The sequence below is a fragment of the Oncorhynchus masou genome, unplaced genomic scaffold (genome assembly GCF_036934945.1).
Source record: "Oncorhynchus masou masou isolate Uvic2021 unplaced genomic scaffold, UVic_Omas_1.1 unplaced_scaffold_903, whole genome shotgun sequence".
NCBI classification, from domain to species: Eukaryota; Metazoa; Chordata; class Actinopteri; order Salmoniformes; family Salmonidae; genus Oncorhynchus; species Oncorhynchus masou.
The window spans coordinates 79928-100886 of NW_027015503.1; the positions used below are offsets into that span (position 1 = coordinate 79928).

General features: G+C 48.9%; 1 protein-coding gene across 1 annotated transcript in view; it reads left to right on the forward strand.

Annotated features, from left to right (window-relative positions):
* Positions 1-9120, forward strand: part of bmpr2b (bone morphogenetic protein receptor, type II b (serine/threonine kinase)) — a 69020-nt gene extending 59900 nt beyond the window's left edge. Inside the window, exons 11-13 of the mRNA XM_064964071.1 lie at positions 1410-1591; positions 5214-6421; positions 7748-9120. Coding sequence (XP_064820143.1) covers positions 1410-1591; positions 5214-6421; positions 7748-7962 — 1605 coding nt within the window. The 3' untranslated portion in view covers positions 7963-9120. The remainder of the gene's footprint in view (positions 1-1409; positions 1592-5213; positions 6422-7747) is intronic.
* The last annotated feature ends 11839 nt before the right edge of the window (positions 9121-20959 follow it).

Sequence of the window (20959 nt, forward strand, 5' to 3'; positions counted from 1 at the left end):
TAACCTTCCCCCAGGCAGTGTGGTATGGTATGGTGTGGTGTGGTATGTGTTAGCCTCTGTAATCTTCCCTCAGGCGGTGTGGTGTGGTATGGTATGGTGTGGTATATGTTAGCCTCTGTAAACTTCCCCCAGGCGGTGTGGTGTGGTATGGTGTGGTATGTGTTAGCCTCTGTAACCTTCCCTCAGGCGGTGTGGTGTGGTATGGTATGGTGTGGTATGTGTTAGCCTCTGTAACCTTCCCCCAGGCGGTGTGGTGTGGTATGGTGTGGTATGTGTTAGCCTCTGTAACCTTCCCCCAGGCGGTGTGGTGTGGTGTGGTATGTGTTAGCCTCTGTAACCTTCCCCCAGGCGGTGTGGTATGGTATGGTGTGGTATGTGTTAGCCTCTGTAACCTTCCCCCAGGCGGTGTGGTATGGTGTGGTATGTGTTAGCCTCTGTAACCTTCCCCCAGGCAGTGTGGTATGGTATGGTGTGGTGTGGTATGTGTTAGCCTCTGTAATCTTCCCTCAGGCGGTGTGGTGTGGTATGGTATGGTGTGGTATATGTTAGCCTCTGTAAACTTCCCCCAGGCGGTGTGGTGTGGTATGGTGTGGTATGTGTTAGCCTCTGTAACCTTCCCTCAGGCGGTGTGGTGTGGTATGGTATGGTGTGGTATGTGTTAGCCTCTGTAACCTTCCCCCAGGCGGTGTGGTGTGGTATGGTGTGGTATGTGTTAGCCTCTGTAACCTTCCCCCAGGCGGTGTGGTGTGGTATGTGTTAGCCTCTGTAACCTTCCCCCAGGCGGTGTGGTGTGGTGTGGTATGTGTTAGCCTCTGTAACCTTCCCCCAGGCGGTGTGGTGTGGTATGTGTTAGCCTCTGTAACCTTCCCCCAGGCAGTGTGGTGTGGTATGGTATGGTGTGGTATGTGTTAGCCTCTGTAACCTTCCCCCAGGCGGTGTGGTGTGGTATGGTGTGGTGTGGTATGTGTTAGCCTCTGTAACCTTCCCTCAGGCGGTGTGGTGTGGTATGGTGTGGTGTGGTATGTGTTAGCCTCTGTAACCTTCCCTCAGGCGGTGTGGTGTGGTGTGGTATGTGTTAGCCTCTGTAACCTTCCCCCAGGCGGTGTGGTGTGGTATGGTGTGGTATGTGTTAGCCTCTGTAACCTTCCCTCAGGCGGTGTGGTGTGGTGTGGTATGGTCAGGGTGTGGTGTGGTGTGGTATGGTGTGGTATGTGTTAGCCTCTGTAACCTTCCCCAGGCGGTGTGGTGTGGTATGGTGTGGTATGTGTTAGCCTCTGTAACCTTCCCTCAGGCGGTGTGGTGTGGTATGGTGTGGTGTGGTATGTGTTAGCCTCTGTAACCTTCCCCCAGGCGGTGTGGTGTGGTATGGTATGGTGTGGTATGTGTTAGCCTCTGTAACCTTCCCTCAGGCGGTGCGGTCCCTGAAGGAGACCATGGAGGACTGTTGGGACCAGGATGCTGAGGCCAGGCTGACCGCTCAGTGTGCAGAGGAGCGCATGGCTGAACTACTGCTGATCTGGGACCAGTCCAAGTCTGTCAGCCCCACACTCAACCCTACTGGTAGCAGCTGTACCACACTGTTCAATGATAGGTAAGACACTATACACACCCTCCACTGTACCACACTGTTCAATGATAGGTAAGACACTATACAACACCCTCCACTGTACCACACTGTTCAATGATAGGTAAGACACTATACAACACCCTCCACTGTACCACACTGTTCAATGATAGGTAAGACACTATACAACACCCTCCACTGCACCACACTGTTCAATGATAGGTAAGACACTATACAACACCCTCCACTGTACCACACTGTTCAATGATAGGTGCAGACACTATACACACCCTCCACTGTACCACACTGTTCAATGATGGGTACAGACACTATACACACCCTCCACTGTACCACACTGTTCAATGATAGGTAAGACACTATACAACACCCTCCACTGCACCACACTGTTCAATGATAGGTACAGACACTATACACACCCTCCACTGTACCACACTGTTCAATGATAGGTAAGACACTATACAACACCCTCCACTGCACCACACTGTTCAATGATAGGTACAGACACTATACACACCCTCCACTATACAACACCCTCCACTGTACCACACTGTTCAATGATAGGTACAGACACTATACACACCCTCCACTGTACCACACTGTTCAATGATAGGTAAGACACTATACAACACCCTCCACTGCACCACACTGTTCAATGATAGGTAAGACACTATACAACACCCTCCACTGCACCACACTGTTCAATGATAGGTAAGACACTATACACACCCTCCACTGTACCACACTGTTCAATGATGGGTACAGACACTATACACACCCTCCACTGTACCACACTGTTCAATGATAGGTACAGACACTATACAACACCCTCCACTGCACCACACTGTTCAATGATAGGTACAGACACTATACACACCCTCCACTGTACCACACTGTTCAATGATAGGTACAGACACTATACACACCCTCCACTGTACCACACTGTTCAATGATAGGTACAGACACTATACACACCCTCCACTGTACCACACTGTTCAATGATGGGTACAGACACTATACACACCCTCCACTGTACCACACTGTTCAATGATAGGTAAGACACTATACAACACCCTCCACTGTACCACACTGTTCAATGATAGGTACAGACACTATACACACCCTCCACTGTACCACACTGTTCAATGATAGGTACAGACACAATACAACACCCTCCACTGCACCACACTGTTCAATGATAGGTACAGACACTATACACACCCTCCACTGTACCACACTGTTCAATGATAGGTACAGACACTATACAACACCCTCCACTGCACCACACTGTTCAATGATAGGTACAGACACTATACAACACCCTCCACTGTACCACACTGTTAAATGATAGGTACAGACACTATACACACCCTCCACTGTACCACACTGTTCAATGATAGGTACAGACACTATACACACCCTCCACTGTACCACACTGTTCAATGATAGGTACAGACACGATACACACCCTCCACTGTACCACACTGTTCAATGATAGGTACAGACACTATACACACCCTCCACTGTACCACACTGTTCAATGATAGGTACAGACACTATACACACCCTCCACTGTACCACACTGTTCAATGATAGGTACAGACAATGATAGGTACAGACACTACACCCTCCACTGTACCACACTGTTCAATGATAGGTACAGACACTATACACACCCTCCACTGTACCACACTGTTCAATGATAGGTACAGACACTATACACACCCTCCACTGTACCACACTGTTCAATGATAGGTACAGACACTATACACACCCTCCACTGTACCACACTGTTCAATGATAGGTACAGACACTATACAACACCCTCCACTGTACCACACTGTTCAATGATAGGTACAGACACTATACACACCCTCCACTGTACCACACTGTTCAATGATAGGTACAGACACTATACACACCCTCCACTGTACCACACTGTTCAATGATAGGTACAGACACTATACACACCCTCCACTGTACCACACTGTTCAATGATAGGTACAGACACTATACACACCCTCCACTGTACCACACTGTTCAATGATAGGTACAGACACTATACACACCCTCCACTGTACCACACTGTTCAATGATAGGTACAGACACGATATACACACCCTCCACTGTACCACACTGTTCAATGATAGGTACAGACACTATACACACCCTCCACTGTACCACACTGTTCAATGATAGGTACAGACACTATACAACACCCTCCACTGTACCACACTGTTCAATGATAGGTACAGACACTATACACACCCTCCACTGTACCACACTGTTCAATGATAGGTACAGACACTATACACACCCTCCACTGTACCACACTGTTCAATGATAGGTACAGACACTATACACACCCTCCACTGTACCACACTGTTCAATGATAGGTACAGACACTATACAACACCCTCCACTGTACCACACTGTTCAATGATAGGTACAGACACTATACACACCCTCCACTGTACCACACTGTTCAATGATAGGTACAGACACTATACACACCCTCCACTCAACCCAGCTGTACCACACACACACACACACCTTACTCATACCAGCTGCACTGCACTGCACAACGACACACACACACACACACACACACACACACACACACCTAACCTTATACTCATACCAACTGCACTGCATAACGACACACACACACACACACCCTAACCTTACACTCATACCTACTCATAACAGCTGCACTGCACTGCATAACGACACACACACACCCTAACCTTACACTCATACCTACTCATACCAACTGCACTGCATAACAACACACACACACACCCTAACCTTACACTCATACCTACTCATACCAACTGCACTGCATAACAACACACACACACACACCCTAACCTTACACTCATACCTACTCATACCAACTGCACTGCATAACAACACACACACACACACCCTAACCTTACACTCATACCTACTCATACCAGCTGCACTGCATAACGACACACACACACCCTAACCTTACACTCATACCTACTCATACCAGCTGCACTGCACTGCATAATGACACACACACACACACCCTAACCTTACACTCATACCTACTCATACCAACTGCACTGCACAACGACACACACACACACACACACACACACACACACACACACACACACACACCCTAACCTTATACTCATACCAGCTGCACTGCACTGCATAACGACACACACACACACACACCCTAACCTTACACTCATACCTACTCATACCAGCTGCACTGCACTGCATAATGACACACACACACCCTAACCTTACACTCATACCTACTCATACCAACTGCACTGCACTGCACAACGACACACACACCCTAACCTTACACTCATACCTACTCATACCAACTGCACTGCACAACGACACACACACCCTAACCTTACACTCATACCTACTCATACCAGCTGCACTGCATAACGACACACACACCCTAACCTTATACTCATACCAGCTGCACTGCACTGAATAACGACACACACACACACCCTAACCTTACACTCATACCTACTCATACCAACTGCACTGCACAACGACACACACACACACACCTTGTAGTCCTCCTTGGTGATAAGTACCTGTTGTGTTGTTAACGTGTCTGTGGCCCCAACAGAAACCGCATGGGGCCACAGTCCGGCCCTGACCCTGCCTCGTCCTACATCGAGGAGCAGGACGGCACGGCCAAGAGCACACACAGCGACGCCCCCTCCGCTTTGAATGGCCGGACGAGAGATGGAGGTGTGGCTGGAGAGAGGAACAGGAACTCTATAAACTACGAGCGGCAGCAGGCGGCTCACGCCCGTCTCCCCGGCAACCCCTCCGCTGGAACCTCCTCTTCCCTCACCACCATGACCTTCATCTCAGAGTCCAGCCAGGGTCATGACCCCAACCCTAACCTCCACCTGACCCTGACCCAGGAGGATCTGGAGACCACCAAGCTGGACCCCAGGGAGGTGGATAAGAACCTGAAGGAGAGTTCTGATGAGAACCTGATGGAACACAGCCAGAAACAGTTCTGTTCTCCGGACCTGCTGAGCCCCGCCTCCTCCTCCCTGCTCTTCCCCTTCATCAAGATGGCTGCCGAGGCGTCTCCCCCCACCGTGTTCCCTCTCCCCAAGCAGCAAAACCTCCCCAAACGACCCTCCAGCCTGTTGCTCCGCACCAAGCCGCCTAAGAAAGACTCATCCTCTCTGAGGTTTAAATTCGGTCGCCGTGGCAAGTCCAACCTACGACAGGTAGAGGGCGGAGCTAAGACCAACGGCGTGTCCAACGTCACCGCCGTCTCCCAGCCTCACCGGGTCAGCGCCACCAACAACCTGCTGGTCCTACGGGACCTCTCTGTGAACGGGCACGCGGCCGGGTCCTTGCCAGCAGGGGGCGCCAGCAGCACGGTGGGGCTCACTCTAACTCGGAGCACGAACCCCCAGAGCTCTGAGGACGGCCAGCTGGGGCTGATCACTGCCAGCCCAGATGAACACCAACCCCTGCTGAGCAGAGAGACAGGACAACCAGATGTCCACTCCTCTAACGCACGGCCCAACAACAACAACAACAACAGCAACGGACTGGTACTGGGGGAGGGAGAGGGGGAGAGTGATGGAGGAGGAGAGGAAGAGGAGGAGGGAGCAGGAGGAAGTACCAGTGGAGAGACTCCCTGTTCCCTGGGGGAGAGTTCTGTGTCTGGTTGCTTGTCTGGACCTGACCCCAACCCTGTGCCCATGAGAGGTGAAGCCCTACTCAGGCAGCCTAAAGGAGGCCGGCGGCCGGAGAGACCCAACTCCCTGGACCTGTCCTTCACCACCAGAGACCTGGTCTCACTAGGTGAGCAGAGCACCCTCACAGCCTGACCCTACCCCTCACAGCCTGACCCTACCCCTCACAGCCTGACCCTACCCCTCACAGCCTGACCCTAACCCTCACAGCCTGACCCTACCCCTCACAGCCTGACCCTACAGCCTGACCCTCACAGCCTGACCCTACCCCTCACAGCCTGACCCTACCCCTCACAGCCTGACCCTAACCCTCACAGCCTGACCCTACCCCTCACAGCCTGACCCGAACCCTCACAGCCTGACCCGAACCCTCACAGCCTCTGACCCTACCCCTCACAGCCTGACCCTACCCCTCACAGCCTGACCCTACCCCTCACAGCCTGACCCGAACCCTCACAGCCTGACCCTACCCCTCACAGCCTGACCCTACCCCTCACAGCCTGACCCTACCCCTCACAGCCTGACCCTACCCTCACAGCCTGACCCCTCACAGCCTGACCCTACCCCTCACAGCCTGACCCTACCCCTCACAGCCTGACCCTACCCCTCACAGCCTGACCCTACCCCTCACAGCCTGACCCTACCCCTCACAGCCTGACCCTACCCCTCACAGCCTGACCCTACCCCTCACAGCCTGACCCTACCCCTCACAGCCTGACAGCCTGACCCTACCCCTCACAGCCTGACCCTACCCCTCACAGCCTGACCCTACCCCTCACAGCCTGACCCTACCCCTCACAGCCTGACCCTACCCCTCACAGCCTGACCCTACCCCTCACAGCCTGACCCTACCCCTCACAGCCTGACCCTACCCCTCACAGCCTGACCCTACCCCTCACAGCCTGACCCTACCCCTCACAGCCTGACCCTACCCCTCACAGCCTGACCCTACCCCTCACAGCCTGACCCTACCCCTCACAGCCTGACCCTACCCCTCACAGCCTGACCCTACCCCTCACACCCTGACCCTACCCCTCACAGCCTGACCCTACCCCTCACAGCCTGACCCTACCCCTCACAGCCTGACCCGAACCCTCACAGCCTGACCCTACCCTCACAGCCTGACCCTACCCTCACAGCCTGACCCTACCCCTCACAGCCTGACCCGAACCCTCACAGCCTGACCCTACCCCTCACAGCCTGACCCTAACCCTCACAGCCTGACCCGAACCCTCACACCCTGACCCTCACACCCTGACCCTCACACCCTGACCCTCACAGCCTGACCCTCACAGCCTAACCCTCACAGCCTGACCCTCACACCCTGACCCTCACAGCCTGACCCTCACAGCCTGACCCTACCCCTCACAGCCTGACCCTGACCCCCTGACCTTAACCCTTACCCCCTGACCTTAACCCTGTGTTTGTGTTCCAGGGGAGGCCTTGGTCCAGAACCAGGGAACAGGGGACAAGATTAAGAAGCGTGTGAAGACACCGTACTCCCTGAAGCGCTGGCGACCCGCCACCTGGGTCATCTCCACAGATACCAGGGGGTCAGAGGTGAACAACAACAGGGGAGAAGGTCAGGCCCGGCCCAAGTCCAGCTCCGCTGTCTATCTGACCTCTGAACCCAGCGACACCCGCCTCTGAACTCTGACCTTCAGAGGGACAACACAGACAGTAGTGTTGTTATGACAGCAGGAGGAAGCAGTGTTGTAACAGCAGTTGGTTGTGTCCAGTCCCGTTTCTGTCTCATGACATTGCTTTAAGTTGAATCCAGCTATGCAGCAATCTCTTCCCTGTGGTTTAATTTGTCTATGTGTATAATGGGGTCTTCTCCAGTTGAAATCTCAGCCTGTGACCATGAGGGAGGCTGCTCTGGAACAGTCATAGTATTTGCTCTGTCTTTCAGCACCATAAGGACTTTGCTCCAGACATGACTGACTATGGCCTTAAAGACACAATTATCCACTTTCACTTTTTTCATGCTCTGTTCATTTTTGATTTTGTATCATGATTTAAATTGTGCAATAGGATACAGCTTTTAGGTGCTTTCATTATGTTTTTAACACTTCTGTTGTTTTCTTGTTTAAAATTTTTAATATAATCTCTGTGTTGCACTTATAAATGGACACCAACTCAACATTTTATTCAGTCTGTAAACAGTCTATTTAGTCGAGGAATCTATCGGACGACAACCCTCTTCTTAAATCAAACAGCTGAAGTACTACCCACAGTTGTAATGTCTGTGGGCTTTCTCTGTTTACTGGGACTCTGGGACTACAATCACCAGACAGGACTGGGGGGACTACAATCACCAGACAGGACTGGGGGGACTACAATCACCAGACAGGACTGGGGGACTACAATCACCAGACAGGACTGGGACTACAATCACCAGACAGGACTGGGACTACAATCACCAGACAGGACTGGGACTACAATCACCAGACAGGACTGGGGGGACTACAATCACCAGACAGGACTGGGGGGACAATCACCAGACAGGACTGGGGGGACTACAATCACCAGACAGGACTGGGGGGACTACAATCACCAGACATGACTGGGGACGACGACAATCACCAGACAGGACTGGGGGGGACTACAATCACCAGACAGGACTGGGACTACAATCACCAGACAGGACTGGGACTACAATCACCAGACAGGACTGGGACTACAATCACCAGACAGGACTGGGGGACTACAATCACCAGATAGGACTGGGGGACTACAATCACCAGACAGGACTGGGGGACTACAATCACCAGACAGGACTGGGGGGACTACAATCACCAGACAGGACTGGGGGGGGACAATCACCTGACAGGACTGGGACTACAATCACCAGACAGGACTGGGGGGGACTACAATCACCAGACAGGACTGGGGGGGACTACAATCACCAGACAGGACTGGGACTACAATCACCAGACAGGACTGGGACTACAATCACCTGACAGGACTGGGGGACTACAATCACCAGACAGGACTGGGGGGACTACAATCACCAGACAGGACTGGGGGGGGGACAATCACCAGACAGGACTGGGACTACAATCACCAGACAGGACTGGGGGACTACAATCACCAGACAGGACTGGGACTACAATCACCAGACAGGACTGGGGGACTACAATCACCAGACAGGACTGGGGGACTACAATCACCAGACAGGACTGGGGGGGACAACAATCACCAGACAGGACTGGGACTACAATCACCAGACAGGACTGGGACTACAATCACCAGACAGGACTGGGGGACTACAATCACCAGACAGGACTGGGGGGGGACTACAATCACCAGACAGGACTGGGGGGGGCTAGAATCACCAGACAGGACTGGGGCTACAATCACCAGACAGGACTGGGGGGACTACAATCACCAGACAGGACTGGGGGGACTACAATCACCTGACAGGACTGGGACTACAATCACCAGACAGGACTGGGACGACAATCACCAGACAGGACTGGGGGGGACTACAATCACCAGACAGGACTGGGGGACTACAATCACCAGACAGGACTGGGGGGGACTACAATCACCAGACAGGACTGGGGGGGACTACAATCACCAGACAGGACTGGGGGATACTACAATCACCAGACAGGACTGGGGGAGACGACAATCACCAGACAGGACTGGGGGAGACGACAATCACCAGACAGGACTGGGGGGACGACAATCACCAGACAGGACTGGGGGGGACGACAATCACCAGACAGGACTGGGGGGGACTACAATCACCAGACAGGACTGGGACTACAATCACCAGACAGGACTGGGGGGGACTACAATCACCAGACAGGACTGGGGGGACTACAATCACCAGACAGGACTGGGGGGACTACAATCACCAGACAGGACTGGGGGGGACTACAATCACCAGACAGGACTGGGGGGGACTACAATCACCAGACAGGACTGGGACTACAATCACCAGACAGGACTGGGAGTACAATCTTCTGACAGGACTGGGACTACAATCACCAGACAGGACTGGGGGGACTACAATCACCAGAAAGGACTGGGATTCTGGGACTACAATCACCAGAGAACACTGGGATTCTGGGACTACAATCACCAGAGAACACTGGGATTCTGGGACTACAATCACCAGAGAACACTGGGATTCTGGGACTACAATCACCAGAGAACACTGGGATTCTGGGACTACAATCACCAGAGAACACTGGGATTCTGGGACTACAATCACCAGAGAACACTGGGATTCTGGGACTACAATCACCAGAGAACACTGGGATTCTGGGACTACAATCAAGAGAAGCAGGATGCATCTGTTCAGAAATGGACGAACAACAACACCTCTCTTTCAACAGAGAAACTCTGATTCCCACAATTCTGTCTGGTCAGAATCCAACTCTTTTTTAAAGCAAACCTTCTGAATCATGCTGGAACTGTTTTCCCTGTCTTGTGAATCTGTACCATGTGGACTATGGATGTGTTGGCGTGTGTTTGCAACGTGTGTGGGGCTGGGCTGCGTGTTGTAGCTACATGCCAGCAGACGCAGGGTGCAGTGGATCTAGGCCGTGCAGGACCTGAAGTCTGTGTCAGGGACAGTCTGTTTCAGTGCTGCTTCAGAGAGGATCAAATTAGCTTTCTGTTTTGGTATCTTGCATTTGTATGAGAAATATATGTTTGTGTATTGCAACAACAACAAAAAACGGACCTATGCTCTGTAAGGGTTAACTCTGACCTGCCATGTTAATATGATGAACACTACAGGTTTGACAAAACAAAAACATTTTAATAAATGTATAAAAACACAGTGGTATGTATAGTTGTTATGGACTCAGGGTAAGATAATAAATATATAAAACACAGTTATTAAGAACTCAGGGTAAGATAAATATATAAAACACAGTGGTATAGTTGTTATGGACACAGGGTAAGATAATAAATATATAAAACACAGTTATTAAGAACTCAGGGTAAGATAAATATATAAAACACAGTGGTATAGTTGTTATGGACTCAGGGTAAGATAATAAATATATAAAACACAGTGGTATAGTTATTAAGAACTTCCCCTGTTAGATGATGATTAGGTATCTCCCTTCTCCTGTTAGATGATGATTAGGTATCTCCTCTCCCTTCCCCTGTTAGATGATGATTAGGTATCTCCTCTCCCTTCTCCTGTTAGATGATGATTAGGTATCTCCTCTCCCTTCTCCTGTTAGATGATGATTAGGTATCTCCTCTCCCTTCCCTTCTCCTGTTAGATGATGATTAGGTATCTCCTCTCCCTTCTCCTGTTAGATGATGATTAGGTATCTCCTCTCCCTTCCCCTGTTAGATGATGATTAGGTATCTCCTCTCCCTTCTTCCCCTGTTAGATGATGATTAGGTATCTCCTCTCCCTTCCCCTGTTAGATGATGATTAGGTATCTCCTCTCCCTTCCCTTCTCCTGTTAGATGATGATTAGGTATCTCCTCTCCCTTCTCCTGTTAGATGATGATTAGGTATCTCCTCTCCCTTCTCCTGTTAGATGATGATTAGGTATCTCCCTTCTCCTGTTAGATGATGATTAGGTATCTCCTCTCACTTCTCCTGTTAGATGATGATTAGTTATCTCCCTTCTCCTGTTAGATGATGATTAGTTATCTCCCTTCTCCTGTTAGATGATGATTAGGTATCTCCCTTCCCCTGTTAGATGATGATTAGGTATCTCCTCTCCCTTCCCTTCCCCTGTTAGATGATGATTAGGTATCTCCTCTCCCTTCTCCTGTTAGATGATGATTAGGTATCTCCTCTCCCTTCTCCTGTTAGATGATGATTAGTTATCTCCCTTCTCCTGTTAGATGATGATTAGTTATCTCCCTTCTCCTGTTAGATGATGATTAGGTATCTCCCTTCCCCTGTTAGATGATGATTAGGTATCTCCTCTCCCTTCCCTTCTCCTGTTAGATGATGATTAGGTATCTCTCCCTTCCCTGTTAGATGATGATTAGATGATGATTCCTCTCCCTTCCCCTGTTAGATGATGATTAGGTATCTCCTCTCCCTTCCCTTCCCCTGTTAGATGATGATTAGGTATCTCCTCTCCCTTCCCTTCCCCTGTTAGATGATGATTAGGTATCTCCTCTCCCTTCCCTTCCCCTGTTAGATGATGATTAGGTATCTCCTCTCCCTTCCCTTCCCCTGTTAGATGATGATTAGGTATCTCCCTTCCCCTGTTAGATGATGATTAGGTATCTCCTCTCCCTTCCCTTCCCTGTTAGATGATGATTAGGTATCTCCTCTCCCTTCCCTTCTCCTGTTAGATGATGATTAGGTATCTCCCTTCCCCTGTTAGATGATGATTAGGTATCTCCTCTCCCTTCCCCTGTTAGATGATGATTAGGTATCTCCTCTCCCTTCCCTTCCCCTGTTAGATGATGATTAGGTATCTCCTCTCCCTTCCCTTCCCCTGTTAGATGATGATTAGGTATCTCCTCTCCCTTCCCTTCCCCTGTTAGATGATGATTAGGTATCTCCTCTCCCTTCCCTTCCCCTGTTAGATGATGATTAGGTATCTCCCTTCCCCTGTTAGATGATGATTAGGTATCTCCTCTCCCTTCCCCTGTTAGATGATGATTAGGTATCTCCCTTCCCCTGTTAGATGATGATTAGGTATCTCCTCTCCCTTCCCTTCCCCTGTTAGATGATGATTAGGTATCTCCTCTCCCTTCTCCTGTTAGATGATGATTAGGTATCTCCTCTCCCTTCCCTTCCCCTGTTAGATGATGATTAGGTATCTCCTCTCCCTTCCCTTCCCCTGTTAGATGATGATTAGGTATCTCCTCTCCCTTCCCTTCCCCTGTTAGATGACGATTAGGTATCTCCTCTCCCTTCCCTTCTCCTGTTAGATGATGATTAGGTATCTCCGTTCCCCTGTTAGATGATGATTAGGTATCTCCTCTCCCTTCCCCTGTTAGATGATGATTAGGTATCTCCTCTCCCTAACCTTCCCCTGTTAGATGATGATTAGGTATCTCCTCTCCCTTCCCTTCTCCTGTTAGATGATGATTAGGTATCTCCTCTCCCTTCCCTTCCCCTGTTAGATGATGATTAGGTATCTCCTCTCCCTTCCCTTCCCTGTTAGATGATGATTAGGTATCTCCTCTCCCTTCCCTTCCCCTGTTAGATGATGATTAGGTATCTCCTCTCCCTTCCCTTCCCCTGTTAGATGATGATTAGGTATCTCCCTTCCCCTGTTAGATGATGATTAGGTATCTCCCTTCCCCTGTTAGATGATGATTAGGTATCTCCCTTCCCCTGTTAGATGATGATTAGGTATCTCCTCTCCCTTCCCTTCCCCTGTTAGATGATGATTAGGTATCTCCCTTCCCCTGTTAGATGATGATTAGGTATCTCCTCTCCCTTCTCCTGTTAGATGATTAGGTATCTCCCTTCCCCTGTTAGATGATGATTAGGTATCTCCCTTCCCCTGTTAGATGATGATTAGGTATCTCCTCTCCCTTCTCCTGTTAGATGATGATTAGGTATCTCCTCTCCCTTCTCCTGTTAGATGATGATTAGGTATCTCCTCTCCCTTCCCTTCCCCTGTTAGATGATGATTAGGTATCTCCCTTCCCCTGTTAGATGATGATTAGGTATCTCCCTTCCCCTGTTAGATGATGATTAGGTATCTCCCTTCCCCTGTTAGATGATGATTAGGTATCTCCTCTCCCTTCCCTTCTCCTGTTAGATGATGATTAGGTATCTCCTCTCCCTTCTCCTGTTAGATGATGATTAGGTATCTCCTCTCCCTTCCCTTCTCCTGTTAGATGATGATTAGGTATCTCCTCTCCCTTCTTCCCTGTTAGATGATGATTAGGTATCTCCTCTCCTTCCCTTCTCCTGTTAGATGATGATTAGGTATCTCCCTTCTCCTGTTAGATGATGATTAGGTATCTCCTTCTCCCTCTCCCTTCCCTTCCCTGTTAGATGATGATTAGGTATCTCCTCTCTCCCTTCCCCTGTTAGATGATGATTAGGTATCTCCTCTCCCTTCCCTTCTCCTGTTAGATGATGATTAGGTATCTCCCTCCCTTCCCTTCCCTGTTAGATGATGATTAGGTATCTCCTCTCCCTTCCCTTCCCTGTTAGATGATGATTAGGTATCTCCTCTCCCTTCCCTTCCCCTGTTAGATGATGATTAGGTATCTCCTCTCCCTTCCCTTCCCCTGTTAGATGATGATTAGGTATCTCCTCTCCCTTCCCTTCCCCTGTTAGATGATGATTAGGTATCTCCCTTCCCCTGTTAGATGATGATTAGGTATCTCCTCTCCCTTCCCTTCCCCTGTTAGATGATGATTAGGTATCTCCCTTCCCCTGTTAGATGATGATTAGGTATCTCCCTTCTCCTGTTAGATGATGATTAGGTATCTCCTCTCCTTCCTCTCCTGTTAGATGATGATTAGGTATCTCCTCTCCCCTTCTCCTGTTAGATGATGATTAGGTATCTCCTCTCCCTTCCCTTCCCCTGTTAGATGATGATTAGGTATCTCCCTTCCCTTCCCCTGTTAGATGATGATTAGGTATCTCCTCTCCCTTCCCTTCCCCTGTTAGATGATGATTAGGTATCTCCCTTCCCCCCTGTTAGATGATGATTAGGTATCTCCTCTCCCTTCCCTTCTCCTGTTAGATGATGATTAGGTATCTCCTCTCCCTTCTTCCCCTGTTAGATGATGATTAGGTATCTCCTCTCCCTTCCCTTCTCCTGTTAGATGATGATTAGGTATCTCCTCTCCCTTCCCTTCCCCTGTTAGATGATGATTAGGTATCTCCTCTCCCTTCCCTTCTCCTGTTAGATGATGATTAGGTATCTCCTCTCCCTTCCCTTCTCCTGTTAGATGATGATTAGGTATCTCCTCTCCCTTCCCTTCTCCTGTTAGATGATGATTAGGTATCTCCTCTCCCTTCTCCTGTTAGATGATGATTAGGTATCTCCTCTCCCTTCCCTTCCCCTGTTAGATGATGATTAGGTATCTCCTCTCCCTTCCCTTCCCCTGTTAGATGATGATTAGGTATCTCCTCTCCCTTCCCTTCTCCTGTTAGATGATGATTAGGTATCTCCCTTCTCCTGTTAGATGATGATTAGGTATCCCTCCCTCCCCTCCCTTCCCTGTTAGATGATGATTAGGTATCTCCTCTCCCTTCCCTTCCCCTGTTAGATGATGATTAGGTATCTCCTCTCCCTTCCCTTCCCCTGTTAGATGATGATTAGGTATCTCCTCTCCCTTCCCTTCCCCTGTTAGATGATGATTAGGTATCTCCCTTCCCCTGTTAGATGATGATTAGGTATCTCCTCTCCCTTCCCTTCCCCTGTTAGATGATGATTAGGTATCTCCTCTCCCTTCCCTTCCCCTGTTAGATGATGATTAGGTATCTCCTCTCCCTTCTCCTGTTAGATGATGATTAGGTATCTCCCTTCCCCTGTTAGATGATGATTAGGTATCTCCTCTCCCTTCCCCTGTTAGATGATGATTAGGTATCTCCCTTCCCTTCCCCTGTTAGATGATGATTAGGTATCTCCTCTCCCTTCCCCTGTTAGATGATGATTAGGTATCTCCTCTCCCTTCCCTTCCCCTGTTAGATGATGATTAGGTATCTCCCTTCCCCTGTTAGATGATGATTAGGTATCTCCCTTCCCCTGTTAGATGATGATTAGGTATCTCCTCTCCCTTCCCTTCCCCTGTTAGATGATGATTAGGTATCTCCCTTCCCCTGTTAGATGATGATTAGGTATCTCCCTTCCCTGTTAGATGATGATTAGGTATCTCCTCTCCCTTCCCCTGTTAGATGATGATTAGGTATCTCCTCTCCCTTCCCTTCCCCTGTTAGATGATGATTAGGTATCTCCTCTCCCTTCCCTTCCCCTGTTAGATGATGATTAGGTATCTCCTCTCCCTTCTCCTGTTAGATGATGATTAGGTATCTCCTCTCCCTTCTCCTGTTAGATGATGATTAGGTATCTCCTCTCCCTTCCCTTCCCCTGTTAGATGATGATTAGGTATCTCCCTTCCCCTGTTAGATGATGATTAGGTATCTCCTCTCCCTTCCCTTCCCCTGTTAGATGATGATTAGGTATCTCCCTTCCCCTGTTAGATGATGATTAGGTATCTCCTCTCCCTTCCCTCCTGTTAGATGATGATTAGGTATCTCCTCTCCCTTCCCTTCCCCTGTTAGATGATGATTAGGTATCTCCTCTCCCTTCCCTTCTCCTGTTAGATGATGATTAGGTATCTCCTCTCCCTTCCCCTGTTAGATGATGATTAGGTATCTCCTCCCTTCCCTTCTCCCCTGTTAGATGATGATTAGGTATCTCCCTTCCCTTCCCTGTTAGATGATGATTAGGTATCTCCTTCTGTTAGATGATGATTAGGTATCCCTTCCCTTCCCTGTTAGATGATGATTAGGTATCTCCCTTCTCCTGTTAGATGATGATTAGGTATCTCCTCTCCCTTCCCTTCCCCTGTTAGATGATGATTAGGTATCTCCCTTCCCCTGTTAGATGATGATTAGGTATCTCCTCTCCCTTCCCTTCCCCTGTTAGATGATGATTAGGTATCTCCCTTCTCCTGTTAGATGATGATTAGGTATCTCCTCTCCCTTCCCTGTTAGATGATGATTAGGTATCTCCTCTCCCTAACCTTCCCCTGTTAGATGATGATTAGGTATCTCCTCTCCCTTCCCTTCCCCTGTTAGATGATGATTAGGTATCTCCTCTCCCTTCCCTTCCCCTGTTAGATGATGATTAGGTATCTCCCTTCCCCTGTTAGATGATGATTAGGTATCTCCTCTCCCTTCCCTTCCCCTGTTAGATGATGATTAGGTATCTCCCTTCCCCTGTTAGATGATGATTAGGTATCTCCTCTCCCTTCTCCTGTTAGATGATGATTAGGTATCTCCTCTCCCTTCTCCTGTTAGATGATGATTAGGTATCTCCTCTCCCTTCCCTTCTCCTGTTAGATGATGATTAGGTATCTCCTCTCCCTTCCCCTGTTAGATGATGATTAGGTATCTCCTCTCCCTTCCCTTCTCCTGTTAGATGATGATTAGGTATCTCCTCTCCCTTCCCTTCCCCTGTTAGATGATGATTAGGTATCTCCTTCCCTGTTAGATGATGATTAGGTATCTCCTCTCCCTTCTCCTGTTAGATGATGATTAGGTATCTCCCTTCCTCCTGTTAGATGATGATTAGGTATCTCCTCTCCCTTCCCTTCTCCTGTTAGATGATGATTAGGTATCTCCTCTCCCTTCCCCTGTTAGATGATGATTAGGTATCTCCTCTCCCTTCCCTTCTCCTGTTAGATGATGATTAGGTATCTCCCTTCTCCTGTTAGATGATGATTAGGTATCTCCTCTCCCTTCCCTTCTCCTGTTAGATGATGATTAGGTATCTCCTCTCCCTCCCTTCCCTGTTAGATGATGATTAGGTATCTCCTCTCCCTTCCCTTCCCCTGTTAGATGATGATTAGGTATCTCCTCTTCCCTGTTAGATGATGATTTCCCTTCCCTTCCCCTGTTAGATGATGATTAGGTATCTCCTCCCTTCCCCTGTTAGATGATGATTAGGTATCTCCTCTCCCTTCCCTTCCCCTGTTAGATGATGATTAGGTATCTCCTCTCCCTTCCCTTCCCTGTTAGATGATGATTAGGTATCTCCTCTCCCTTCTCCTGTTAGATGATGATTAGGTATCTCCCTTCCCCTGTTAGATGATGATTAGGTATCTCCCTTCCCCTGTTAGATGATGATTAGGTATCTCCTCTCCCTTCCCCTGTTAGATGATGATTAGGTATCTCCTCTCCCTTCCCCTGTTAGATGATGATTAGGTATCTCCTCTCCCTTCCCCTGTTAGATGATGATTAGGTATCTCCCTTCCCCTGTTAGATGATGATTAGGTATCTCCTCTCCCTTCCCTTCCCCTGTTAGATGATGATTAGGTATCTCCCTTCTCCTGTTAGATGATGATTAGGTATCTCCCCTCCCTTCCCTTCCCCTGTTAGATGATGATTAGGTATCTCCTCTCCCTTCCCTTCCCCTGTTAGATGATGATTAGGTATCTCCCTTCTCCTGTTAGATGATGATTAGGTATCTCCTCTCCCTTCCCCTGTTAGATGATGATTAGGTATCTCCTCTCCCTTCCCTTCCCCTGTTAGATGATGATTAGGTATCTCCTCTCCCTTCCCTTCCCCTGTTAGATGATGATTAGGTATCTCCTTCTCCCTTCCCTTCCCCTGTTAGATGATGATTAGGTATCTCCTCTCCCTTCCCTTCCCTGTTAGATGATGATTAGGTATCTCTCCCTTCCCTTCCCTGTTAGATGATGATTAGGTATCTCCCTCCCTTCCCTTCCCTTCCCTGTTAGATGATGATTAGGTATCTCCTCTCCCTTCCCCTGTTAGATGATGATTAGGTATCTCCTCTCCCTTCCCCTGTTAGATGATGATTAGGTATCTCCTCTCCCTTCCCTTCCCCTGTTAGATGATGATTAGGTATCTCCTCTCCCTTCCCTTCCCCTGTTAGATGATGATTAGGTATCTCCTCTCCCTTCCCTTCTCCTGTTAGATGATGATTAGGTATCTCCTCTCCCTTCCCTTCCCCTGTTAGATGATGATTAGGTATCTCCTCTCCCTTCCCTTCCCCTGTTAGATGATGATTAGGTATCTCCTCTCCCTTCCTTCTCCTGTTAGATGATGATTAGGTATCTCCTCTCCCTTCCCTTCCCCTGTTAGATGATGATTAGGTATCTCCTCTCCCTTCCCTTCTCCTGTTAGATGATGATTAGGTATCTCCTCTCCCTTCCCTTCCCCTGTTAGATGATGATTAGGTATCTCCCTTCCCCTGTTAGATGATGATTAGGTATCTCCTCTCCCTTCCCTTCCCCTGTTAGATGATGATTAGGTATCTCCTCTCCCTTCCCTTCCCCTGTTAGATGATGATTAGGTATCTCCTCTCCCTTCCCTTCCCCTGTTAGATGATGATTAGGTATCTCCTCTCCCTTCCCCTGTTAGATGATGATTAGGTATCTCCTCTCCCTTCCCTTCCCCTGTTAGATGATGATTAGGTATCTCCTCTCCCTTCCCTTCCCCTTATCTCCTTCCCCTGTTAGATGATGATTAGGTATCTCTCTCCCTTCCCTTCCCCTGTTAGATGATGATTAGGTATCTCCTCTCCCTTCCCTTCTCCTGTTAGATGATGATTAGGTATCTCCCTTCCCTGTTAGATGATGATTAGGTATCTCCTCTCCCTTCCCTTCCCTGTTAGATGATGATTAGGTATCTCCCTTCCCTTCCCTGTTAGATGATGATTAGGTATCTCTCCCTTCCCCTGTTAGATGATGATTAGGTATCTCCTCTCCCTTCCCCTGTTAGATGATGATTAGGTATCTCCTCTCCCTTCCCTTCCCCTGTTAGATGATGATTAGGTATCTCCCTCCCTTCCCTTCCCTTCCCTCCCTTCCCCCTGTTAGATGATGATTAGGTATCTCCTCTCCCTCCCTTCCCCTGTTAGATGATGATTAGGTATCTCCTCTCCCTTCCCTTCCCCTGTTAGATGATGATTAGGTATCTCTCTCTCCCTTCCCCTGTTAGATGATGGTATCTCCTCTCCCTTCCCTTCCCTGTTAGATGATGATTAGGTATCTCCTCTCCCTTCCCTTCTCCTGTTAGATGATGATTAGATGTATCTCCCCTTCCCCTGTTAGATGATGATTAGGTATCTCCTCTCCCTTCCCTTCCCCTGTTAGATGATGATTAGGTATCTCCTCTCCCTTCCCTTCCCCTGTTAGATGATGATTAGGTATCTCCTCTCCCTTCCCTTCCCCTGTTAGATGATGATTAGGTATCTCCTCTCCCTTCTCCTGTTAGATGATGATTAGGTATCTCCTCTCCCTTCCCTTCCCCTGTTAGATGATGATTAGGTATCTCCCTCTTCCCTTCTCCTGTTAGATGATGATTAGGTATCTCCCTTCCCCTGTTAGATGATGATTAGGTATCTCCTCTCCCTTCCCTTCCCTGTTAGATGATGATTAGGTATCTCCTCTCCCTTCCCTTCCCCTGTTAGATGATGATTAGGTATCTCTCCCTCCCTTCCCTTCCCTGTTAGATGATGATTAGGTATCTCCCTTCCCCTGTTAGATGATGATTAGGTATCTCCCTTCCCCTGTTAGATGATGATTAGGTATCTCCTCTCCCTTCCCTTCCCCTGTTAGATGATGATTAGGTATCTCCTCTCCCTTCCCTTCCCCTGTTAGATGATGATTAGGTATCTCCCTTCTCCTGTTAGATGATGATTAGGTATCTCCTCTCCCTTCCCTTCCCCTGTTAGATGATGATTAGGTATCTCCTCTCCCTTCCCCTGTTAGATGATGATTAGGTATCTCCTCTCCCTTCCCTTCCCCTGTTAGATGATGATTAGGTATCTCCTCTCCCTTCCCTTCCCCTGTTAGATGATGATTAGGTATCTCCTCTCCCTTCCCCTGTTAGATGATGATTAGGTATCTCCTCTCCCTTCCCTTCCCCTGTTAGATGATGATTAGGTATCTCCCTTCCCCTGTTAGATGATGATTAGGTATCTCCCTTCCCTTCCCTGTTAGATGATGATTAGGTATCTCCCTCCCTCCCTTC